The sequence below is a fragment of the Nematostella vectensis genome, chromosome 3 (assembly GCF_932526225.1).
Source record: "Nematostella vectensis chromosome 3, jaNemVect1.1, whole genome shotgun sequence".
In the NCBI taxonomy this organism is placed as follows: Eukaryota; Metazoa; Cnidaria; class Anthozoa; order Actiniaria; family Edwardsiidae; genus Nematostella; species Nematostella vectensis.
Window position 1 is genome coordinate 3,664,583 of NC_064036.1, and position 26,841 is coordinate 3,691,423.

General features: G+C 42.9%; 1 protein-coding gene across 2 annotated transcripts in view; it reads left to right on the plus strand.

Moving 5' to 3' along the window:
• Window positions 1-26,841, plus strand: part of LOC5510061 (fibrillin-1) — a 47,168-nt gene that overhangs the window by 17,797 nt on the left and 2,530 nt on the right. For both annotated transcript variants that reach the window (XM_048724688.1, XM_048724689.1), the window contains 18 exons: window positions 420-641; window positions 813-959; window positions 1,166-1,282; window positions 1,679-1,891; window positions 2,839-3,069; window positions 3,574-3,807; window positions 4,763-4,984; window positions 5,659-5,880; window positions 17,589-17,807; window positions 17,990-18,103; window positions 18,978-19,208; window positions 19,875-20,114; window positions 20,557-20,799; window positions 21,455-21,697; window positions 22,278-22,508; window positions 23,845-24,057; window positions 24,898-25,110; window positions 25,957-26,169. In XM_048724688.1, the coding sequence (XP_048580645.1) occupies window positions 420-641; window positions 813-959; window positions 1,166-1,282; window positions 1,679-1,891; window positions 2,839-3,069; window positions 3,574-3,807; window positions 4,763-4,984; window positions 5,659-5,880; window positions 17,589-17,807; window positions 17,990-18,103; window positions 18,978-19,208; window positions 19,875-20,114; window positions 20,557-20,799; window positions 21,455-21,697; window positions 22,278-22,508; window positions 23,845-24,057; window positions 24,898-25,110; window positions 25,957-26,169 (3,768 nt within the window). The remainder of the gene's footprint in view (window positions 1-419; window positions 642-812; window positions 960-1,165; window positions 1,283-1,678; window positions 1,892-2,838; window positions 3,070-3,573; window positions 3,808-4,762; window positions 4,985-5,658; window positions 5,881-17,588; window positions 17,808-17,989; window positions 18,104-18,977; window positions 19,209-19,874; window positions 20,115-20,556; window positions 20,800-21,454; window positions 21,698-22,277; window positions 22,509-23,844; window positions 24,058-24,897; window positions 25,111-25,956; window positions 26,170-26,841) is intronic.

Consider the following 26,841-nt stretch of genomic DNA (forward strand, 5'->3'; position numbering starts at 1 on the left):
GGAAAAACAACCCCGGAAAAAAAAACGACACGTTATGCAAACTGGTAAGGTCAAGTGAAAGACGAATGTAATTAGCTAAATATATAGGCATGAGTGAACCTCTAGGGAACGCGCAAGGCGCGAATTCCGAATGCCCAACATAAACACATTTATTAAAATGGCATTCGGTAGACTGTTTATTATGTGGATATTCTCTACGTGGAAAGTGAGTAACCGGGATTGTCGCATTACATTATCGGTCAACTTCATCAAATTAGCCCTCCACGACTCTCCAACATCTATTGGCCTTCAACAAAAGCCCAGCGCGACAAAAAAAAAAAAAAAAGCCGATGTGCCCTTATGGCGTCTTTAAGCCTTACGTTGACGCTGTTTTACGCGCCTTCCTTTGCCATCTTACTCGTCTTGTAATTTCCACACAGGCCCAAAGGCGGTGGACCCATGTGAGATTACCCTGTGTGACAAGGGAAAGAGGTGCTTGCTTGTTAACGGGACGGCCACGTGCGAGTGCTTCAGTGCGTGTCCCGATATCTACGACCCCGTGTGCGCGTCTAACGGCAAGACCTACTCGAACAGGTGCGACATGGACGCGGACGCCTGCATCCGGGACACCAAGCTCACGGTCGTCAGCCAAGGCGCTTGTGGTCAGTCAACTAAGTATTAAGCGAAGCTTAGTGTGGCGTATAGAATATATAAGAATTGATAAAGTTGCCCTGGGCATTACAAACACTAACGCCTTACTATCTGTAACGTTGTAGAGTCGATTTTGATTGAAGAAAACTCGAATTGAAATATCCATGTTGTTGTACTCTTAGCTAAGTTGGGCAAGTGTCCGAAGCCATGGAAGGGACTGTCCGGAATGTGCGACAAGCGCGGCAGCATGTGCGATGCGGACGACCAGTGTCCCGGACAGCATAAATGCTGCTTCAACGGTTGCCAGAAAGACTGCGTGCTCATGACAGGTGGGAAATACCGGCGTCACCTGTGAGAATGGCAATAATTAGAAACGCTCGATCTCTCGAAGCGGGCACAGGAACCGAAAATTTCCGTTTAAGCTTTTTCCTTTTTTTCTGCGGACAATCCCACTAAGTGGCATTTTTGTCAATTATATTGGTGCATGCTTACAAGCAAATTAAATGTACTGATAATGGTCTTATCTTCCTTGCAGATGCTCTAGTCTGTCCTAAGCCATGTGGCCCTAATGCAGAGTGTGTGGAATTCATGAACAGTGAGAGACGCTGCCTGTGTAAGCCTGGCTTTGTGCAAGTCGGCATGGAGTGCAAAGGTACGTGATTTTGAACAGGGCGACACCATACAGGTTATGTTAGAAAGAACGATGTCTGTAGTATGTAAAACATTACGAAAGGTTTAAGGATGTTCGTAGTCTATACAGCTAGGACGAAAGAAAAAGGAAGAAAATTGATGAAGGGTGAAGGATTATAGCACATAACTATTTCAAAAAATCATTAAGTTAAAGGTGTATCTGAGAGATACTGCGGCCGATAGCAGTGTGACGAGACCCATGATATCTTCAAATGAAAAATATACTGTGTGAAGCTATGGAACACCTTAAGGGATGAGGGTAGGAAGGGGGCTAATAGAATTTTTAGTATTTTTTTGTATTTCTTATAAGATGAAAGAAGCGAGAAAGATTTAAATTGTATATTTCCCCACTCAACAGAAAACCCATGTAATCTCATCGACTGTGGTCCCTATTCCAAATGTTACGTGAACAACGGCGTTGCAGTGTGTAAGTGCCCCCCGTCGATATGCAGCCCTGTCATTTCTCCTGTGTGTGGATCGGACGGCAAGATCTACAAGGATGACTGCGAGTTAAGGAAAACCGCCTGCGAGTCCAAGAAGAATATTGTTGTGGCAGATAAGGACTCTTGTAGTAAGTGGAAGCGAGGCTATTTATTCTGTTTTAGTGTTTAACCACCCGTTATTATATAGGCATGTAGAAGTGTAGTAAACTACGTTACGGAGATCAGGCGCGTAGCAGGGATTTACTGAGGGGATGTACGAAGATATAGATATCCTGAGGGGAGGGGACTCGCAGGTATAGATATTCTCAGGGGAGGATGGTACGCAGGTCTAGATAGTCTCAGGGGCTTCACAGGTCTAGATATTCTCATGGGGGGTCGAAGGTCTTTTCTAAGGGGGGGGGGTGGGTCGCATGTCTAGATATTCTTAGGGTTGCGCAGGTCTAGATATTTTAAGGAGGGGTGCACAGGTCTAGAAATTCTCATGGGGGCTGCACAGGTCTAGATGTTCTCATGGGGGTGCACAGGTATAGATATTCTGAAGAGGGGGTCGAAGGTCTATTCTAAGGGGGGTGGTGCGCATGTCTAGATATTCTTAGGGGTGCGCAGTCCTAGATATTCTCTTGGGGGTTGCACAGGTATATATATATATAATTTTTAACGTGTGTACAATCGTGTAATTCTCTTTAAATAATAAACCCCTTCATAACGGCCAATGGGCGAGAGGGCTGCGCCCTAGCTATTCACTGGGAAGCTATAAAAATATTGCAGACTGCATTTTAACGCACCCAAATAGCGTCTAGTTCTGCTAGCTAATTGTTCGTTAAACACGGCCGCCTTTGCAAAGCTTCAGCAGGTCAATGTTCCAGGTCTACCCTAGAAAGTGGGCAGGGGCGGGCGGAGAACCGAAGTAGAGAAAAACGAAGTTTATATCTCATGCAACAATGTTTGTTTCAGCAAGCTCCTAATAGCTCGATTCCTACCGGTGTGCTTTTAAATAATGGTTATTTGAGTCCTAACATGTTGATAATAGCAAGGCTGCCTCAAGCCTAATTATTATGGCGCGTGTGATCCACAGAAGCTCAAGATCCATGCGAGATCTCTCTGTGCAGTCACCCCCTGCAGACCTGCATCAACATGAACGGCTCTGCCGCTTGTGTATGCCAGCCACGCCCATGCACGGCGGACTACAGACCTGTGTGCGCGTCCGACGGACAGACATACCCTAACGTGTGCACCATGGACTCCGCCGGCTGCCAGAAGAGCATGAACTTGAAGGTTGTTAGGAACGGGACGTGTGTTAGGAAGGGTGAGTAGGGAGCTGTTAGGATGTATTTTCACGATACCGCGAACACAAATAACAAAGGACTGTGAGTACAAACGAGTACAAGCGAACTATTTAGAGCGCTTATAACAATGCTAGCGGAGCACCATACTTAAGAAAACGTGGTATACAAGAAAAATATGGTAGCAAATATAATATAATCATATTTCATGATATAGAATCGTAAGGCAACTGATATTGAAAGAGGTCATGAGTGTCGAAGTGGTGTGAAACAGGACGGTCACGTGTTGTGTGACGTCATCGATGACGTCATAAATTTGTCAATATCTCATGGCAGAAACACCATACAACTAAACTTAGAGGCCTGTCATGTAGTTCAAGGAGAAAGTCACGTGATGTGTGACGTCATAGGTAGCGTCAAAAGCAGTAGAAAATCTTAACATTGTAATCATTGAACGAAAATAAGCAAATTGAAGGTTTGGAGCTCCGCTTTTAGGCAGTGCCTAAATCTATGTGCTTCCCTTAAAGAGCCCAAGAACCCGTGCGGGAACATCAAATGCACCCACAAACAGCAGCAGTGTGTCGTCAGGTCCGGCGAGCCCATGTGCGAGTGCGTTGTGAACGAGTGCCCCAAGAATTCGTCCAAAGTGTGTGGCTCGGACGGGTGGACTTACGACAACGAGTGCTTCCTAAAGCTGTACACGTGCAGACAGGGCAAGGACGTCAAGGTCCAACAGATGGGCGAGTGTCCAGCCAAGATAAGTAAGTCTCGTTAACGAACTTTTAAATCCCGAATTCCTAGTTTCCAGCCAAGATAATTAAGTCTCGTTGAGGAGCTTTTACACTCGAATTCCTAAGCCAAGATCAGTAAGTCTCGTTAACGAACTTTTACACCCGAATTCCTAGTTTCCAGCCAAGATCAGTAAGTCTCGTTAACGAACTTTTAAATCCCGAATTCCTAGTTTCCAGGCAATATCAGTAAGTCTCGTTAACGAACTTTTAAATCCCGAATTCCTAGTTTCCAGGCAATATCAGTAAGTCTCGTTAACGAACTTTTAAATCCCGAATTCCTAGTTTCCAGCGAAGATCAGTAAGTCTCGTTAACGAACTTTTACACCCGAATTCCTAGTTTCCAGCGAAGATCAGTAAGTCTCGTTAACGAACTTTTACACCCGAATTCCTAGTTTCCAGCCAAGATAAGTAAGTCTCGTTTACGAGCTTTTACACTCGAATTCCTAGTTTCCAGCCAAGATAATTAAGTCTCGTTAAGGAGCTTTTACACTCGAATTCCTAAGCCAAGATCAGTGAGTCTCGTTAACGAACTTTTACACTCGAATTCCTAGTTTCCAGCCAAGATAAGTAAATCTCGTTAAGGAGCTTTTACACTTGAATTCCTAAGCCAAGATCAGTAAGTCTCGTTAACGAACTTTTACACCCGAATTCCTAGTTTCCAGGCAAGATCAGTTATGTCTCGTTAACGAACTTTTACACCCGAATTCCTAGTTTCCAGCCTCATTTGGTCTCATTTGGGAATAGCGCGTTGTCAATAGCCCCAAAGCGAATTAACACCCCCAAAGGTTGATTTACTACGAGTTTTTTACAAACCAGACATTTAGATAGATCCTGGTAGGTAGCGCAACAACGAATGCGTGTCTATTTGATTAATTTTGATTTACTTTCCTTTTATGATAATCAATATTTGACGCACCATTTTCAGGCGTGTCGCAAGACCCGTGCGATATCTCGCTGTGTACACACCCACAGCACAAGTGCCGCGTTCTGGTGAATAACACTGCCGAGTGCGTGTGTCGTACGGTCACCACTCTAGAGTACCGGCCCGTGTGCGCATCTGACGGCAAGATCTACCCAAACCGCATGACCATGGAGAACGCAGGATGCGAGAAAAACATGGTGCTGAGGGCCGTCAGTCAAGATCAGTGTAAGTCAGATCTCATTATCGAACCCCGTGCAAACAGTGCCGACACAAGCCAAGATTACAGGCACCGCAACATTGACCGCACACACATACACAAAGAAAGATGCTTGGCTAACTACCCCCCCCCTCCTCTTATCCCAACATGGTGTACAAATAGCGCCAGAATGGCCAACAATTCTACCTGTTTTGGACAGCAGTACTTGCGCAGGGCTTCAGATTAACCAGGGCACGTAACATAGCGTTAGCGATCATGTTGTCGTCTCTCGCATGATTTCCAATACAAGAAACAATCTGTGATTGAATCCTTGATAAGTAGATCGACAGACCCATCTCTTAGCTGCGCAAACATCATTAAGTCATTAAGCATCGCTAGCGCAACCCCCTCCTCGATCTACAGACTGTATATTAACAGCGCAATCATCATTCACTTTCGCTAGCGCCACCTCTAAATCAGTCAACAAAAAGGGAAAATGCTTGGGGAAGCACATCGCTCGAACATGGTGAAGAAAGACTAAAGCATGACTGTTTTACCTCCCCGACCTGACCCCCCTTCCCCCGCAAATATGTCACGTATTTTTGCCAAACCCAATGTTGATGCTGTTTGCAAATTCATTCATTATAGGTTAGAATAAAACCATGTGTATAATTCCTTAGCTGGTATCACTGCTCATCTCTAGGTACCCCCGATCCATGTAGCCTGTCCCTATGCAGCCACCCCGTCCAGCAGTGCAGGATGGTAAATAACACGCCCACCTGCCAGTGCCCTATGGCGGTCACCGCTGACTACAACCCAGTGTGCGGCTCAGACGGCAGGACGTACCCCAACAGAGCCAGCATGGAGGTCCAGGGCTGCCTCAAGAACACAGTACTGAAGATCGTCAGCCAGGGAGAGTGCCGCAGTAAGTAAAACACATCGACTCCTCTTTCAGGGCATATTAAAGACAGCAGCGAAACTACTCGTCTTCTTAGCAGCCCCTTTTAGTGTCACGTCGTGCGGTTGCTATAGCAGCCTACGTATTTACGGGCTGCCAAATGAATGTATTTGGGGCGTGCACCCAGATCTCTTATCCCTGAATTTGTCATTGCCCTCCCACTCAACCCTAAGGTCCGCTCCAATAATAAACTTAATACCTTTAAACCTACAAAATACCTAAAAAAAAGACCAAATACCAAAGATTAAAAGGCGGTCTAAATACGTAAACGAAACCCAGCTCGAAATTCTGGCTACACTCCTGTATACATGTGATATGTTCGGCTGGATGGTTGTTAGTACAAAATGTTATATGAGGAAAGTTTTGAGACATCTCAGGATTCGATGCAATTTTTCCTGTTTCTTACGTAGAACTTGATTACCAAAATACGCACGTGTGGGAGGAATTTAACGCAACCAAAATAATTGAGCTTTCCCCCTATGGAATTTTAAATGCGAAACATTATACTTCTTAATGCGTCGTAATCGGTGTTTAGTTTTTCTTAAGTAACGCACACTAGAGAGTGCAAAAAAAGCATGTAAAGTACGAAAGCAAATCGATTCGGAAAAGTTTTTTTTGCAAGTGTTGGAAATCTCACACAGAGCAGTTACCAATTTAATTACGTGAAACAATAAAGACCTTTGCAAATAAATGGTTTCAACAAGACTTCCGTGGTGATAATCAAGAGCACATTAGAAATGTTAAACGTCTGTTATGTTGAATAAATAGTTAAATCTCCTTGAAAATCCGTTCAACTGCCGCTTTCACTTTCGGTCACTGACCATTCCACTGGATTTGGGAATGGCAAACGCGATCCAACATAGCCATTTGATAAATTCCAATTCTAGTTGAAACCGTTTGCCAGGGGTTAATATCATGACTGAGGCATTGAAGTTTTACACTGAAATATCTAAATTATTAAAACTTTGTGAATCGTGATTGAGAAAAAAGCTTAGTTGTCTTCGTTTCTATTTTATAGGTTATTTTTTTTTATTGTTTCTCAGATAATTGGATTTTTGCTCTCGTGGAAGGGAGATGCGATTTGTTTCGGTGGTCTGCCCGTTGCAAAAGGTTGCACTAGCAGATGTTTTGCTATTACTAATAAAATGCTTCCCACATGCAAAGTACAAGTTACAAAAGACTAGGATTAAATTCTGATTCGTAACGAGAAAATTGTACGAGAAAATCTGACGTAACTGCCCAACTAAAGATTATATTTCGAAGTGACTGTGATGTTATGTAGTCACTTGGCATAATGCTTGCTCGTGACATATATCTACTTTAATGTAACCAACTAACAAATTGAACACAATGTTTTCTATTACCAAGCAATGGCAATTTCCAAAAATTGAAACAATACCATAATTGAACTGATAAAGGATAGTATCTCACCCACTAGCAAAGCCAACCATACCCAGCACTCTGCATCATTTATTTGAAAACCTACTTTACCTCTGCAACAACGAGAGAAAAGAACAAAACGAGCCATTTGAACCATGGCGAGCTTCGAGCAAGTCAATTGGACCGTTTCCAGCATCTCAAATAGCACAAACTCAAGCAAAGGCAATCGAGATGTGGAAGATATGGAATACGCTATTATCTCATTCGCGGTAATAATCGTTTGTGGCTTCGTATCTAACGCGACGGTGATCCTCTTGGTGCTTGCGAAAAGAGTCCGATGGAAAACTATTAACCTGTTAGTGGCTAACATGGCAATAGCAGACTTGATGATGCTTTTGTTAGAAATACTCTTTACTCTAAAGATCTACCTAAAACAAACGGACTGGCCTGGCGGGTTTTTAGGCGAATTTTCGTGCACTTTAACAATATGGTTATTGAACTCGACACATTGGGTTTCTCTAGTGACTCTTTTAATAATTTCAATTGAACGGCTGAAAGCGATATCGTCCGCAGTAGAACGGCCGCGTCGAAGTCGGCCGCTGATCTTTTTACTTCTCTTCGTATCATGGTTTTTGCCTGGCCTTATAAATGCTCCCGGGACTTTTATTTGTGGCGTCAAGACAGGGACGAAGTTTTGTGGCTGTTTCTATACAAAACCCACAGCAGTATATTATGTATGCACGAATGGTCTGTACTTGTGCCTTGTCATCTCAATTCTGAGCATCAACCTTAAGATCGTACGAAGACTCGTCCATGGCCAGGCCGCTATAAATCTTCCTGAAGCTCAACAACAGAGAAGACTTAAAACATTTCGTTCTGCTGTTCGTATGGTTGTCTGCTCATTGCTTCTTTTTGCCTTTTGTACTGCGCCTTTATACACAGTCCTTGCACTATTACGGCTCGAATTTCTCGGTGTGGTTTATCTAAAATATGATCACACACTTCTTACAGCCATTGAAGTACTGCACATTCTATTTCATATTAATCCCGCGTTTGGTCCAGCCATATATTTCATCTTCATTGATGATTTTCGCAAGGCAATTAACAAAGTATTGAAGGGTTTGGTGAGGTTCAAACAGGAGCAATCCGAACAACATCTGGAACCTAGAACCTTAACATCAGGGGTTCAGGGAAGTTACATAAACAATATAAGAGAATACGTGGAGAGAGAATCTGCGTGTGACACACACTTGTGAAAATGCCGCTGAAATCCATTCAAATATGTCTTTTGGCACGTTTTTAGCCTCTATGCAAGCGTATACATTTTGTTATTTATACTTCTTCGAGCGGGAGAGGTACTGCCGTAGAGCTTAAAGATCCTGGCGATTCGTGAAAAGTATTAGCAATTAAATTTACGAGATCATTTTTTGTATGCCCCTGACCTCTAATAATTACGTTTCATGATCGAGCAAGTACGCAAATAGCCTGCGTGCAGCCGCAAATAGTTCCATTATTACCGTAATAATGGAACTATTTCCGGCTGCACGCAGGCTAGTACGCAAAGTGATTTTCGTGAACAGCACGAGCGCAATGAAGCCGTGCTTGTAATTAAACTCTTTTGGATCAATAATAATAAACAAATAGATCGCATTTTGCGTGTCTCCTCTAATAATAACAGAGTATTTAATCGTTCATTTAAGCGATTGTAAGCTTTTAATGTATCGTCGTTATTTGACGGGTGTTTTATTTGTTTTTATTTTTTTTATAAGCCTATTTTTAAGTCGTGGATAGCAAAGCTATTCAGGACTTTTTGCGGTTAGCGGGGTTGTGTCACTCGTGGCTAATCGTCGACTCAAGTGTAACCCATAGCAAAATCATAACTCTTCTAATATCACAACTTTTTGGTTTGGATCGGGTATTCGTACCAAGACGTAGGGGCCTAAAGTGGTGTGGTAATGTTGGAGGGTGATGGCGAAGGATGGCTAGTAAGGTAATGTAGAGTGGAGATGGTAGTAATGTAATTACGGTAAAAAGGTGGATAGGTTAGACTAGTAGGTGGTGGAGGGTGGTGAAAAGATAAAGTGGGAACCGCGAATTGTCAGCGGTTTTCCAAACCATGTCAAAAAAAACATGACGGCCGTAGTTGAATTCTTTGAAGGTGGTGATGGTTAAGACTATGATTTAACGTCATTCCTGCCTTTCTTGCCAATAAAAAATCGAGCCACATTCGATAAATAGCTATAAGGTTTCGTTTCAAAGTCCGTTATCAGTTAAACTTTTACGATATATAATGAAACGCCACGGTAAGCCATTTCCACTTTCCCTCTACTACTGCTGGCCGTGCACCAAATTCTTTGTTTATTTCTTGCATGCATGCTTGCTGAATTAGCTCCAAAACATTCTTGCTCTTATAATTTAAGCTTCGGCATTTATCCGCACTTCGCTACGCATTGTTTCCAATAGTTAGGAATTTATCCGCTCTTCGCTTAGCATTGTTTCCAATATCTCCATGAATAACATTTCTAGACTGAATTTCGTTTGCCAACGGCAGGAATCAGCTTTTTAAATGTCTGTAAATCACCCAAAAAGGGCTAAAGGGCCCCTTTCCATCAATGGTATCTGGGTCGACTGGTTGTCCCCAGGGAATCAATCAGATGGGCATAGACTTACCTGAAGCAGTTATTCCAACATCACAGTAGTAACATTGTTTACACTTGTCTAAGACAAAATACCCTATGTATAAATAAAACCAAGAAATTTATTGGTTTGGTCCATACTCTACATACCATTTTACCCTTAAGTGGGTTAAAATGCACAAAAACCAAGCTTTTGTCCTAAATTACCATTTTATTATCCACGACTTGGCAAGGGCCTTGCCTTTTGATTAATAAGGTGGTTGCGTGAGAATCCCCGTGTCGCAACCCTGTCCATCGGATAAATGATCGACTAGATGCGATTAGAACTAAATCCTGCTTGGATTTTTAGTCGTGGCCTAATCACCTGCACGGTTTTTCGGAGATCGCCGTTTAGTTCATATTCATCATACAGTTCTTACCCGCTCATAGGAACCTAAGTTTTTCCTGGTTAGCCTAAACAGGTTCTTTTTCAACGGTTAATATTTTAAATTCTAGGCTACTTAGGTTCTTAAATAGGTTCCTAATCTAAAAAAAAAAGTTAATATACTAATGGCTGGTAGAAGTGCGGTATCTAGATTGACGAAATACCGTAAATGATCTAATAAACGCCCCCTATCTAAAGAACGCCTCCTATCTAATACCCCCCCCCCCCCCCTTAAGGTTACAAGTTTGTAATGAACGCCCCTATCTAACAAACGCCCCTTTTATTTAATGCCCCTCTCCCCCTCCCCTCCCTCCCAGCTTAAAAAGCAAACGAAATAGGAATTTCGGTAATATAAATCAAATTTAATTAATCTGAGTTTGGCTTCTACTGGGTGAGACTTGCTTAATGTCAAGAAACGCTTGCTACACAGGCTATAATTTTTAACGTGATCCTAACTGAGTTGTGAGTTAATATGTTGGGTTTTGTGAATAAGAGAGTGTATCGTTAATCCTCGCTTCGTTGGCTTTCTTGGGCTTAGTGTATTATTTGGTGGTCGATTCCATAATTTTTAATGAAAATCGATGTGACATATAAGGTATGTGGGTCTGAAAAAACAAAATGACCGCCAACTATTTGTAATGAACAAACCTTTTGCTTTTGTAAAAAGAATCGAAGAGTACTCATACTTCTTATATCGAGATTTGATCTGATAAAATATGAAGAAGTGTTGTGCATCATCTCGATTTGATTAAATAAGCGTTTATGCACCTGGATTGAATTGAAGTTGTTCAAAAGTCTTGCAGTTTTAGATATGTGTTTTAGCTACAATTAATCTATCTATGCAATGAAACTACGGCAAGTATTCCAATTTTTTTTTTTTCGGATTTGATTTTCCGTGCGCTCGAAGGTTTTTGGTTACACATCTTCCGAAATTGTCTAGAATAAGATTTCTCCTCTACGATGATATTTTTGGAGATAGATTTATTACTGTATTCTTTTAGTGTGTTTTTCTTGAGACACACGGAGGTCTGAAGGTCATTAGTCCTTTTTACTGCGGGAGATAAATTATTTTTGTGCTTCTGTAAAATCTTAAAAATGGCGCTTTTGCAATCGAGTGTTGTATGCGTTTTGGCAAAGGACCATGATGTAAGAGAACGAATCCCGTGGCCCATGATGTCGTCCTTAACAGCTATTTTAAGAACGAACAGCTATTTTTAGATTGTCAATCATAGCATCCACATATGGTGCGTCGCGCACCATACAGTGGATTGACAAAAAGTTGTCGTCAACCGGCTTCGCGACTACGCTATAACTTGCTATAACATCTGAACCATAGAAGCTAAGAGGCTAAAACTTGGTGACTTTTCCTAAAATCCATCTGCGGACGGTATGTTACCATGGCAACCTTTTTTTTTCACACAGGTTTCCCAAAAACTAAAAAGTAGTGGTTTTTTTTATTTTGTTCCTGTTTCTCAGATCTAAATGCCTCTTTTGACTTTATAAGTTTGTTTAGGTGACAAGTTTTACAACAGCGCTAGAATTTTTTTACTTCGGGTATTTGGGGGGAGGTGTGGGGAAATTTTGCTCTCTCAAAACTGTTAAAAATGTCACTAAATTTACTAGATGACACTTTAAAAGCTTATATTATGCATTTATCATTACTATGAGCAGTAAAACATCGCCATTTTAGATTCCTTGAAACAAAGTCAATTTTTCCGCCCTATCATCTGATTGGCTAATCCGTGCGTCTAAAAATAGCCTGATCCTAGGAAACGCCGTGACAATTATATAATACAGATGATTGCCCCTACTTATGAGCCCCTGCTCAGTCTAAATAGGGTTAAGATAATTTTAACTTAGGGCTCAAATGTAGTAAGAAATCACAGCACTTCTGGCTGTTGTTTGGTATTCGTCGTTATTATATATGCGAAATAGCTGTTAAAACTTTTACTGGGAAAGTTGATCTCCGCGTCTCGCACACTCTATGTATTTTAATGTCTTTCATGTCCTAGAAACGGTTGATTGGATCCAATGTAGCCTACGGAAGAACATTCTTCATAGCGTTCGTAAAAAAGATATCTTTGGTCAGAGGGTTTCCATAATAGCCTTTGTCGGTTCACATCGCTCAAGATGTGATCGTGCATAAAACTCGTGTTGCTAGGACACGTGAGCGCTAGCCAATCATAGGCGTATCTTTAACTGTTTGTTCTAAAAATAACTTTCAAGGTCGACTTCATTGGAACATACCCTAATACGGGGGAATCGCTCTCTTACATCACGGTCTCTTGGTTTTAGTTAGCGTTTTGCGTTGGTGGTCACTTTGCTCTGTTAAAAGTGGCTTAACTAGCAGATGTTTTAAAACAATTTGTTATCACCAGTGTAAAGTGCTTTTCCACATGCATAGTTCAAGTTACAAAAGACTAGGATTAAATTCTAATTCGTAGCGAGAAAATCGTACGAGAAAATCTGACATAACTGCCCACTTAAGATAACATTTCGAACTGACTGTGATGTCATTTCAGGGGCGCATCCAGGATTTCAAAATTTGGGGGGGGGGGGGGGGGGATAATGGCCGGATAGACGGCTTATAGCAGATCCAGTGGTCCTTGGTAGGTCATATATATCTAAACAATACTTCACGCTGAATTGGATTTGTCACATCAGCAAAGTCAAGCAGGCTAAGGCACATGGACATTACCTCCCGTCCCTCAGACATTTCTTGACGCGTGTTCAGCCAGCCATATTAGCATATATAGTCATATGGCATAATGTTTGCTCATTGCTGGGAGGCAACCCCGCAGGGAACCAGTCTTGATAGAGCCAGTCTTGACGACGATTTTGCTATCCAAAAATGCGTCGCGTTTTACAATCGATCACTAGAATCGCAAATGCTCTAAGACAACGTTCTTGAAACTGTCCATAATTTAAAAACCAAAAATAGAAAATCCAAGGAAATTTACCATTGAACAGTGTCTCGGCCATTGCTCCGAGAATTTCCATATCTTTAAATATATTCCTAGTTATAGACTAGTATTTATTCAATATTTATAGTGTAACCAGCTTATACATTAAACACAGCATGTTTCCTATTATCAAACGATGGCAATTTTTCAACCACCATAATTGAAACAATACCATACTAGCATACTAGCAAAGCCAACCATACCCAGCACTCTGCATCATAACGTTTATTTGAGAACCTACTTAACCTCTGCAACAACGAGAGATAAGAACAAAACGAGCCATTTGAACCATGGCGAACTTCGAGCAAGTCAATTGGACCGTTTCCAGCATCTCAAATAGCACAAACTCAAGCAAAGGCAATCGAGATGTGGAAGATATGGAATACGCTATCATCTCATTCGCGGTAATAATCGTTGGTGGCTTCGTATCTAACGCGACGGTGATTCTCTTGGTGCTTGCGAAAAGAGTCCGATGGAAGACTATAAACCTGTTAATGGCTAACATGGCAATAGCCGACTTGATGATGCTTTTGCTACAAATACTCTTTACTCTAAAGATCTACCTAACACAAACGGACTGGCCTGGCGGTTTTTTAGGCGAATTCTCTTGCACTTTAACATTATGGTTATTGAACTCGACACATTGGGTTTCTCTAGTGACTCTTTTAATAATTTCAATTGAACGGCTGAAAGCGATATCCTCCGCAATACAACGGCCGCACCGAGATCAACGCTTGATTTTACTTATCTTCATATCTTGGATATTGCCTGGCCTTATAAATGCTCCTATGCTTTTTATTTCTGGTGTCAAGAAGGTTTGTGGCTGTTTCTATACCAAACCCACAGCAGTATATTATGTATGCACGAATGGTCTGTACTTGTGCCTTGTCATCTCAATTCTGAGCATCAACCTTAAGATCGTACGAACACTCGTCCATGGCCAGGCCGCTATAAATCTTCCTGAAGCTCAACAACAGAGAAGACTGAAAACTTTTCGCTCTGCTGTTCATATGGTTGTCTGCTCATTGCTTCTTTTTGTATTTTGCACAGCGCCTTTATACACAGTCCTTGCCCTATTACGGCTCGAATTTCTCGGTGTGGTTTATCTAAAATATGATCACACACTCCTTACAGCCATTGAAGTACTGCACATTCTATTTCATATTAATCCCGCGTTTGGTCCAGCCATATATTTCATCTTCATTGATGATTTTCGCAAGGCAATGATAAAAGTATTGAAGGGTTTGGTGTGGTTCAAACAGGAGAAATCCGAACAACATCTGGAACTTATAACCCTAACATCGCGGGCTCAGGAGCGTTACTACTACTTGGAGAGAGAATCCTGCGTGTGATACACTCTTGTGAAAACTCCGTAGAAATACATCCAACTAGACGCATATCTGCGTGTGACACACACTTGTGAGAACAACGTAGAAATACATTCAACTAGACGCATATCTGCGTGTTACACACACTTGTGAGAACAACGTAGAAATACATTCGACTAGACGCATATCTGCGTGTTACACACACTTGTGAAAACTCCGTAGAAATACATTCGACTAGACGCATATCTACGTGTTACACGCACTTGTGAGAACAACGTAGAAATACATTCAACTAGACGCATATCTGCGTGTGACACACACTTGTGAAAACTCCGTAGAAATACATTCAACTAGACGCATATCTGCGTGTTACACGCACTTGTGAAAACTCCGTAAAAATACATTCAACTAGACGCATATCTGCGTGTGACACACACTTGTGAAAACTCCGTAGAAATACATTCAACTAGACGCATATCTGCGTGTGACACGCACTTGTGAAAACAACGTAGAAATACATTCAACTAGACGCATATCTGCGTGTTACACACACTTGTGAGAACAACGTAGAAATACATTCGACTAGACGCATATCTGCGTGTTACACACACTTGTGAAAACTCCGTAGAAATACATTCGACTAGACGCATATCTACGTGTTACACGCACTTGTGAAAACTCCGTAGAAATACATTCAACTAGACGCATATCTGCGTGTTACACGCACTTGTGAGAACAACGTAGAAATACATTCAACTAGACGCATATCTGCGTGTGACACGCACTTGTGAAAACAACGTAGAAATACATCCAACTAGACGCATATCTGCGTGTGACACACACTTGTGAAAACAACGTAGAAATACATTCAACTAGACGCATATCTGCGTGTGACCCACACTTGTGAAAACTCCGTAGAAATACATTCGACTAGACGCATATCTGCGTGTGACACGCACTTGTGAAAACTCCGTAGAAATACATTCAACTAGACGCATATCTGCGTGTGACACGCACTTGTGAAAACTCCGTAGAAATACATTCAACTAGACGCATATCTGCGTGTGACACACACTTGTGAAAACTCCGTAGAAATACATTCAACTAGACGCATATCTGCGTGTTACACGCACTTGTGAAAACTCCGTAGAAATACATTCAACTAGACGCATATCTGCGTGTTACACGCACTTGTGAAAACTCCGTAGAAATACATTCAACTAGACGCATATCTGCGTGTTACACGCACTTGTGAAAACTCCGTAGAAATACATCCAACTAGACGCATATCTGCGTGTGACACGCACTTGTGAAAACTCCGTAGAAATACATTCAACTAGACGCATATCTGCGTGTTACACGCACTTGTGAAAACTCCGTAGAAATACATTCGACTAGACGCATATCTACGTGTTACACGCACTTGTGAAAACTCCGTAGAAATACATTCGACTAGACGCATATCTGCGTGTGACCCACACTTGTGAAAACAACGTAGAAATACATTCAACTAGACGCATATCTGCGTGTGACACACACTTGTGAAAACAACGTAGAAATACATTCGACTAGACGCATATCTGCGTGTTACACACACTTGTGAAAACTCCGTAGAAATACATTCAACTAGACGCATATCTGCGTGCACTCGAGTTTCTACATTGTCACCGGTTTACTTCCGAAGGGCTAACGGAAACCTAAACCGACAAAAGAATCTTTTAGAATCTGCGCTATTTAAACCTTGCTTCCTCTTCTAATTTCTGAATCAATAAGGAGATTTAGGACCTATTAGAATACCACAAACTAAACAAGTAGTCTAATGGTAAACGATTCTGACATTAGACTTATTTATTTGTATGTTTATCCAATTTCCACCAGTTAGACTGGTGCGTAAAGTAACCCAGAGCTAGGCTCCAAATCAAGTACCCCCTTGAGTGTATTGTTAGTAAGCATTGTAAGCACTCTCACTGGGGGTGGTCACTGCCAAAGGGTTTGTTGCGTCCCAAGTGGTTCCTTTGCATCCCTTCGGTTCAGGTTAGTGTATTGCAGCTTGAAGAGACGGGACCTTCGGTTTAGTATCTTTATCAGAGAAGACCGGAAACACGGGAGAATAACTTCAACTCACTTGTGACACAAATTCGAACCAAGGCAGGGAGCCGGAAAAAATCCCCAGTTTGACGGCTTCTCGCAAAGGTAATCAGACGGGAAAGGGAGAGAAAGTGAAACGAACGTCTGATAAATCAGGCTATTGTTTGGTACTCGTCGTTATATAATTTGCGAATCAACTGTGAAAACTTTTACTGATAAAGTTGATCCCCGCGCCTAAAATCACACACACTATGCATTTCAATTACTTCATGTCATAGAAACGGTTGATTGGATCCAAGTACCCTACGGTAGCCATTAAGAGTCGTACCTAACAAAAATAACTTTAAAGGACGACAACATTGGAACATACCCTAATACGGGGGAATCGTTCTTTTACATCATAGTCTCTTGCTCTGTCGTCTAAAGGCCTGGCTAAGCTAGGCGACATATCGAGCGCGACAAGTCGCCTGCGTGTCTCCTAGTTTTGCCACCCAGAGAGACATTGAACCGCGCACCAAATTTTGTATCAAGGGTAAAGTGTCGTCGTTATTTGACGGGTGTTTTATCAGTTTTTATTTTTTTAATAATCCTATTTTTAATAAGGTGGTTGCGTGAGAATCCCCGTGTCGCAACCCTGTGCATCAGATAAATGACGAGATGCGATTAGAACGAAATCATGCTTGAGCCTCCGCTATGCAGATGTTTTTTTTTTGTCGGGTGACGGTTTTGAAAGTTTTATAGTGGTGGAGATCACGAACTTATCGAATAAGCTATAGCCACTATAGGTTATAACCACTCCCCCTCCCCCTCCCCACAGTACAATCAAAAGAGATATCACTATACCTTTTGTTCCCAGGCCCCCAGGATCCTTGCGAGATCTCGCTGTGCGCACACCCTAAGCACGAATGTGTAGTCCGTTACGGGCAGCCTGTGTGCGTGTGTAACGAGGCATGTACCCGCGAGTACGCGCCCGTGTGCGGGTCAGACGGCAAGACCTACCCAAACCCTTGCGCCCTGGAGGTAGAGAGCTGCAAGACAAACACACGCATTTCCGTCATCAAGAAAGGATCCTGCGGTAAGAAACCCAGAGCATGCGCACAGAGGCGTGCGTGGGCAATCAGGGCATGCCAGCTCATTATCGTGCTTCTAACCAATTGCCTTTTCGAAACTCAAATGTTTTATAAATTCCTTGTTTTCGAGGCATTTTTCTGGATAATAACTTACAGATAACTTTTGATTCTCACTTCTCCGCTTTAGATCTGAGCTGCCCAATGAAGTGCGATAGACATGCGCACTGCGTCGAGTTTGTGGTAGGCGGGCGCAGGTGTGTGTGCGACGATGGATATTTCGGCAACGGAACCGTCTGTCTCGGTGAGTACTATAGCCAGGCTCGTAAGCTCCTAAGTATCACCAAGCTAGTGTAAGTATGGCCAAGCTCGTGTAAGTATAGCCAGGCTCGTGTAAGTATGGCCAAGCTCGTGTAAGTATGGCCAAGCTCGTGTAAGTATGGCCAAGCTCGTGTAAGTAGGGCCAAGCTCGTGTAAGTAGGGCCAAGCTCGTGTAAGTAGGGCCAAGCTCGTGTAAGTAGGGCCAAGCTCGTGTAAGTAGGGCCAAGCTCGTGTAAGTAGGGCCAAGCTCGTGTAAGTATGGCCAAGCTCGTGTAAGTATGGCCAAGCTCGTGTAAGTATGGCCAAGCTCGTGTAAGTAGGGCCAAGCTCGTGTAAGTAGGGCCAAGCTCGTGTAAGTAGGGCCAAGCTCGTGTAAGTAGGGCCAAGCTCGTGTAAGTAGGGCCAAGCTCGTGTAAGTAGGGCCAAGCTCGTGTAAGTAGGGCCAAGCTCGTGTTAGTAGGGCCAAGCTCGTGTAAGTAGGGCCAAGCTCGTGTAAGTAGGGCCAAGCTCGTGTAAGTATGGCCAAGCTCGTGTAAGTATGGCCAAGTTCGTGTAAGTATGGCCAAGCTCGTGTAAGTATGGCCAAGCTCGTGTAAGTATGGCCAAGCTCGTGTAAGTATGGCCAAGCTCGTGTAAGTACTAGTGCTGTATGACTGAAGGCTAACTTTGGGAGGCTGTTGCGACATTTTCTATTGAATTTGGCATTTTTTTTTGCAGATTTTAGGTGCTTATTCTGAGATTTTAACGCATCATTTTTCTTCCAATATTGAAAGAAAAAATAACGGTAACGGTAAATACAGGGTGGCTGTCGAGGGTTCTGTAATATATATTTATGTCACCTTTTTCTCGTGTCTCAGATGACTCCGCCCTGTCCGACCCGTGCGATATCGCCCTATGCAGCTTTCCCCAATCCATCTGCGTGAACGTGAACGGCACCGCCACTTGCGAGTGTCCGCGCGCGTGCACGCGTGAGCTGATGCCCGTGTGTGGCACGGATCAGAAGACGTACGACAACATGTGCCTTCTGGAGAGAGCGGCGTGCAAGGACGACGGACTGATGCTGGCCCATGAGGGGCCGTGCCCGACAAGTGAGTAGGTCGAGCCTATTCTATGTTACGGGAGGTTTCTTTAAGGACTCAACGCATATTTACTAGTAAATCCCCGCTTGCTTCCGGGCAGCCTAAGACCAAGCCCATCAAAATGTAGATAAAATGGTCCGTAGTGCTTGCACTGTGCATTTGTTGTCTTGCTTGTCACATCTTGATATTTTGCTTATTTCTTGGTATAAGACAAGTTCCAAGACTGCTTGATTTTACTGCGCTTGCGTTTGTTGACTTGTTCCTAATTGAGTTGTGTTTACGCTTAAAAGAACCATTTTGTAGCTCGGCGTTAAACAAGTTTGCAGCTTTGTACTACACTGACAATCTCAAAGCAAAGGAAACAAAATTTCGCTTATCATTGCTCCCGTGCAAGAGACGAGGCAGTCTCCCGTCTGACCCTGTGGATTCCTAGCCTGCTGAGTCCCAGGAGACCATCATCCCTGATTCGATCCCTAGGAACACGGGGATCCCTCGGCAGGGGCTGCCAAGTGCAAAGGCAGACCGCAGCGAGAGACATTGTGCGGGCCACCTCAGAGGCCGATGAGTCATGATGATGGCTTCTCTATTTTATTTTTTTAGCAAGGCTGAACTAGCAATGCTGGGCAGTGTGTTCGCAGTGTATTAACGGAGTTATATATTTATCGTTTTTTGCAGAAGTCAACGAATCTTCCGTAAGCCCGTGCGAGATCTCTTTGTGTAGCTTCCCTCGTCCTATCTGTGTTGAGGTGAATGGCACTGCCACGTGCGAGTGTCCGAAGGTGTGTACGCTTGACTACACACCTGTGTGTGGCTCGGACAACAAGACCTACGCTAATCTCTGCAACCTCGAGGTGGAGGCCTGCAAACCAGAAAACACTGACAAACTCCAGCTGCTACACGATGGACCCTGCCCGCGTAAGTAAAGATCGAATGGAAGAGTGAGGGAGGGGTGGCGGAATAGAAACATTTTCGAGGGTAGCTATCAATCTATTTATCTAGCTAAAGTATCAATTAACGGGCAGGTGGCTAGGAAAAATTAAAACAACGTTGTTTTATGTTGTGCGCCTCTCAGACGTTTTAATCGTCAGGCCTTTGTCTTTTTGTCCCGCTTGTTTAAGTGCTTATAGTTATACCATGCTGTTAAACTAAGGCCCACAAAACATGTGATATTGCTATCTGCTAATTCAAAAGCGAATAACTTAGATATCGGATAATCGGATGTGGATAATAACGGAGGATGGCATAAGGACATTAATCTGTCTAGCTAGCTATCTATTCAATGAAGAAGTACAGCCTTCAGTCATGCAGCACATCTCAGCATCTCTGGTTAACTGTGTCTGTCGTGTCCCATTTACAGCCACCCCAGATAATACCTCACCACCTCTCGACCCCTGCGAGATAACGCTGTGCGCCTTCCCTCGCACGAAGTGTCGCGTGAAGGATAACACAGCCGTGTGCGAGTGCCCAAAAGCGTGCACGCGCGAGTACAAGCCAGCCTGCGGGACGGACGGAAACACCTACCCGAACCGGTGCGTCCTGGCCATACAGTCCTGTGAAACCGGAGAGAAACTGCAGCTTGCACACGACGGCCCTTGCCCACGTGAGTAGAACTCGTCCGCAAACGACCGACAATGCTTCGAGTCTCACTCGTACCGGGGCGCCTCAATAGAAAATAAGCCAAAATAAACACAGAAATGGCAGCGCTTGCCACGCCAGAGAGCGATAAAAAGTAAATTCTTTTAATAAAAAAAGAAACAAAAATCAAAGTAACTTTCTGGCTAAAAAGGTTGCTTTTGTTGATATTATGTTGCCGCGTGTTTGACACCCAAAAAGTCATGTGCAAGTTGCAAATTTGGTAAAGACGCGTGAAGCAAGTAAATATACCGTCGTATATATATCTGTATAGGCACATGCGCAACCATCCTGGAGCGCCTCGGCACAATGTAGGCTTTGACTGCTCAGGCAGTATATAATGATTTAAAATTTGGATGATACTGAGCTATTTTGCATTCTAATAATCATCTCTTGTTATTTTTATGGAAGCTTTAAGGAAATTATTTCATCATTCTATGGCTAAATCAATCAAGAACACTTTAAATTCTACCATGAGACCAATAATTGATCTATTAAAAGTAGACTAAGGCAACTGTACACGTTAGACCGAAATAAAAAACAAGTGTAGGAGTCACTGGGCTACTTTTCGACAATTCACGAAATGCGAAATGTTCTAATTGACATTCTCGTGGTTACGCCAGCTAAAGGTAACTCATCTGAGGTGAATCCGTGCGATATCGCCCTGTGTAGCTTCCCTCACACCCGCTGTGTCGAGGTGAACGGTACGGCGACGTGCGAGTGCCCGAAGGCGTGTACGCGCGAGTACAGGCCCGTGTGCGGCACGGACGGAAAGACCTACCCAAACCCCTGCATACTGGAGATGAAGGCGTGCAAACCGGAAAACATGGATAAGTTACAATGGGCACATGACGGACCTTGTCCACGTGAGTAGCGATGAGGGAAAGGGGAGCTAGGGACTGGGGAAGAAGAAGTCACGTGGGTTAGTTACAGTGAGCACATGACGGGTCGTGCGCACGTGGGTAGCGAGAAGGGAAAGGGAGGCTAGGGACTGGGGAAGAGTCATGATGGTCATGATGGTCATGTAGGTCATTGCAAGTTACTGTGAGCACATGTTTGGTTGGATACTGTGAGATGAGTAGATGATGGTAGTTGAACAGGGTCATACAGAAAGACAAAAAAAAATGCACAATTCTGTTAATGTGGTGGGATTAAAAACCCTTGTATCATAATTCAATCAATCTTAGGTTCAAATGAGTGTTTTTAGCGTACGGCTGTTAGATTGACATAAAGGCTGCATACTGATTACGAGACCAATAACCAAGACCATAGCGAATAATCCTTAGCCTGAGCACTTTTCGTCTAGCCTCATTTTCTGGCAACGTATTGGTGGAAACATCAACCCATGTGGTAATTGCTTTGGTGCTATCACCCCATACGCTCTTTTGCGGGCCCATCTTATGTCTTGGATTTTGTGACCCGACTAATTCTTGCATTTTTCCCTAGCAAACATCTCTCGGTCTGCAGACCCGGGCCCACCCTACACGGGCAAGTGCCCCCCAGTTGATCCTAGACCGTGCCCAAGGCCTCGACCGGGACGACCAGGGTCGCCCCCAGGAGCGCCCGGGTCGCGGCGAACCTGCTCAGCTAACGAAGATTGTCCACCGTCTTTGATCTGTTGTCATGACGGCTGCATTAAGAAGTGCATAGTGCCTTTACCCCCTCCCCCACCAGTCGGTAAGTAATACAAAATTCACATGATAGTAGTAGTATAATGTTTGTACGTAAGTAACACAAGATACACATGATAGTAGTAGTATAATGTTTGTACGTAAATAACACAAGATACGCATGATAGAAGTAGTATAATGTTTGTACGTAAGTATCACAAGATACACATGATAGTAGTAGTATAATGTTTGTACGTAAATAACACAAGATACGCATGATAGAAGTAGTATAATGTTTGTACGTAAGTAATACAAGATACACATGATAGTAGTAGTATAATGTTTGTACGTAAGTAATACAAGATACACATGATAGAAGTAGTATAATGTCTGTACGTAAGTAATACAAGATACACATGATAGAAGTAGTATAATGTTTGTACGTAAGTAATACAAGATACACATGATAGAAGTAGTATAATGTTTGTACGTAAGTAATACAAGATACACATGATAGAAGTAGTATAATGTTTGTACGTAAGTAATACAAGATACACATGATAGGATTAGTATAATGTTTGTACGTAAGTAATACAAGATACACATGATAGTAGTAGTATAATGTCTGTACGTAAGTAATACAAAATTCACATGATAGTAGTAGTATAATGTTTGTACGTAAGTAATACAAGATACGCATGATAGAAGTAGTATAATGTTTGTACGTAAGTAATACAAGATACGCATGATAGTAGTAGTATAATGTTTGTACGTAAGTAATACAAGATACACATGATAGAAGTAGTATAATGTTTGTACGTAAGTAATACAAGATACACATGATAGTAGTAGTATAATGTTTGTACGTAAGTAATACAAGATACACATGATAGAAGTAGTATAATGTCTGTACGTAAGTAATACAAGATACACATGATAGTAGTAGTATAATGTCTGTACGTAAGTAATACAAAATTCACATGATAGTAGTAGTATAATGTTTGTACGTAAGTAATACAAGATACGCATGATAGAAGTAGTATAATGTTTGTACGTAAGTAACACAAGATACGCATGATAGTAGTAGTATAATGTTTGTACGTAAGTAATACAAGATACAGATGATGGTAATACATTAATGTTTACAATCTATTTATCTTTCTACATGTTGTAATGTACTTAAATTTGTAAAATATTTTTTTATTTAAGCGAATAATCGCCACCTTCCATTATGCATTTAAGTGTTAAACTGAAGTTTTGCCGATCAGATTTTAACAACATGAGGATGCTCATTTAAATACAGTATTGCAAATGAGGGAATATAAAATATTGCTTTGTATGTTGAGTACTGTTTGATTAAGCGAGTTGAAACGCCATACGACGATTTGTTTGTATATATTTAGGCAATCCTTGCAAGTTCACTCTGTGCGCTAAGCCGTACATGAAGTGCGTGGTGCGTGATGGTCGGCCTGTGTGCGAGTGTCCCATGGCATGTACCCGCGAATACGCGCCAGTGTGCGGGTCAGACGGTAAGACCTATCCCACCGAGTGCGTCATGCAAGTAGACGCTTGCAGCAAGAACAAGGACATCAAAGTCGCCTTCAAAGGAACATGCGGTAAGTACAAATAGATCGTCGACGCCCCGTAGTTTTAAGGTGTATCGCATGGTATCGCACATTAGAGAATATCCGCGCCAGAAGATGTATGCGAACCTCTGCGTTTGGACTTTGTTGCAGGTTTATTCCCGCACACTGGGTTAAACATTTTTTCGCGGTTTTCATTTTGCCCCAAATTTAAGGTAGCGCAAACATTTCTAGGTTTAACAGTAAGTTACCTTTTGTAAGTTCTTGTTAAGAAACCCAGTATTTGTCGCTGTGTGAACCGTAAGAAAGGAGCCATTGCTGAAAAAAGCCGTAACATCCCTCAAAATATGATTAGTTAAATAATCCAGTTCTGTGCCCAAATTCCGTAAACAACATTTCAAAATTAAGAGATCTTTGTTCATTCCGTCTCACTTTAGCCATCAACGCTACTCCCAATGCGCCTTTTTTCGGCGTGTGCCCACCAGTTGTCCCTAAACCCCGCCCTTCTGGCAGACGGGGGCCGTCCCCTGGTGGTACTGGGGCACTCGAGTCCAAGGGTTGTTTTTAAGAGTTGAAATAAACCAACATAGAGATTTTTAATGCTAAACGCCCACAAATAGACCGAGTTGTTTCGCTGACATCTACAAGCGCGAGTCATTCGCCCGATCAAAATTTCCCGTGTTCACCACGCCTACGCAGACCAGCTTGTCTGTAGTCTTTCTAGATATATTTGTGAGCTATTTGAGAGCTTTGCACCGATAAAGGAAGGCCCACTCCTTGTTACCTTATGGGTGTATGAAAAAGCGCCCTAGACCCCCCTTCCCGAACAGGATGTACGATTGGTATATGATTTTGTCTGTTGAATCTGTGTAGACGATCCTTGTAAGTTCACTCTGTGCGCTAAGCCGTACATGAAGTGCGTGGTGCGTGATGGTCAGCCTGTGTGCGAGTGTCCCATGGCATGTACCCGCGAGTACGCGCCAGTGTGCGGATCAGACGGTAAGACCTATCCCACCGAGTGCGTCATGCAAGTAGACGCTTGCAGCAAGAACAAGGACATCAAAGTCGCCTTTAAAGGAACATGCGGTAAGTACAAATAGATCGTCGACGCCCCGTAGTGTTAAGGTATATCGCATGGTATCGCACATTAGAGAATATCCGCGCCAGAAGATGTATGCGAACCTCTGCGTTTGGACTTTGTTGCAGGTTTATTCTCGCACACTGGGTTAAACTCTACATTTTTTCGCGGTTTTCGTTTTCCCCCAAATTTAAGGTAGCGCAAACATTTCTAGGTTTAACAGTAAGTTACCTTTTGTAAGTTCTCGTTAGGAAACCCAGTATTTGTCGCTGTGTGAACCGTAAGAAAGGAGCCATTGCTGAAAAAAAGCCGTAACATCCCTCAAAATATGATTAGTTAAATAATCCAGTTCTGTGCCCAAATTCCGTAAACAACATTTCAAAATTAAGAGATCTTTGTTCATTCCGTCTCACTTTAGCCATCAACGCTACTCCCAATGCGCCTTTTTTCGGCGTGTGCCCACCAGTTGGCCCTAAACCCCGCCCTTCTGGCAGACGGGGGCCGTCCCCTGGTGGTACTGGGGCACCCGAGTCCAAGGGTTGTTTTTAAGAGTTGAAATAAACCAACATAGAGATTTTTAATGCTAAACGCCCACAAATAGACCGAGTTGTTTCGCTGACCTCTACAAGCGCGAGTCATTCGCCCGATCAAAATTTCCCGTGTTCACAACGCCTACGCAGACCAGCTTGTCTGTAGTCTTTCTAGATATATTTGTGAGCTATTTGAGAGCTTTGCACCGATAAAGGAAGGCCCACTCCTTGTTACCTTATGGGTGTATGAAAAAGCGCCCTAGACCCCCCTTCCCGAACAGGATGTACGATTGGTATATGATTTTGTCTGTTGAATCTGTGTAGACGATCCTTGCAAGTTCACTCTGTGTGCTAAGCCGTACATGAAGTGTGTGGTGCGTGATGGTCAGCCTGTGTGCGAGTGTCCCATGGCATGTACCCGCGAGTACGCGCCAGTGTGCGGATCAGACGGTAAGACCTATCCCACCGAGTGCGTCATGCAAGTAGACGCTTGCAGCAAGAACAAGGACATCAAAGTCGCCTTTAAAGGAACATGCGGTAAGTACAAATAGATCGTCGACGCCCCGTAGTGTTAAGGTATATCGCATGGTATCGCACATTAGAGAATATCCGCGCCAGAAGATGTATGCGAACCTCTGCGTTTGGACTTTGTTGCAGGTTTATTCTCGCACACTGGGTTAAACTCTACATTTTTTCGCGGTTTTCGTTTTCCCCAAAATTTAAGGTAGCGCAAACATTTCTAGGTTTAACAGTAAGTTACCTTTTGTAAGTTCTCGTTAGGAAACCCAGTATTTGTCGCTGTGTGAACCGTAAGAAAGGAGCCATTGCTGAAAAAAAGCCGTAACATCCCTCAAAATATGATTAGTTAAATAATCCAGTTCTGTGCCCAAATTCCGTAAACAACATTTCAAAATTAAGAGATCTTTGTTCATTCCGTCTCACTTTAGCCATCAACGCTACTCCCAATGCGCCTTTTTTCGGCGTGTGCCCACCAGTTGTCCCTAAACCCCGCCCTTCTGGCAGACGGGGGCCGTCCCCTGGTGGTACTGGGGCACCCGAGTCCAAGGGTTGTTTTTAAGAGTTGAAATAAACCAACATAGAGATTTTTAATGCTAAACGCCCACAAATAGACCGAGTTGTTTCGCTGACCTCTACAAGCGCGAGTCATTCGCCCGATCAAAATTTCCCGTGTTCACAACGCCTACGCAG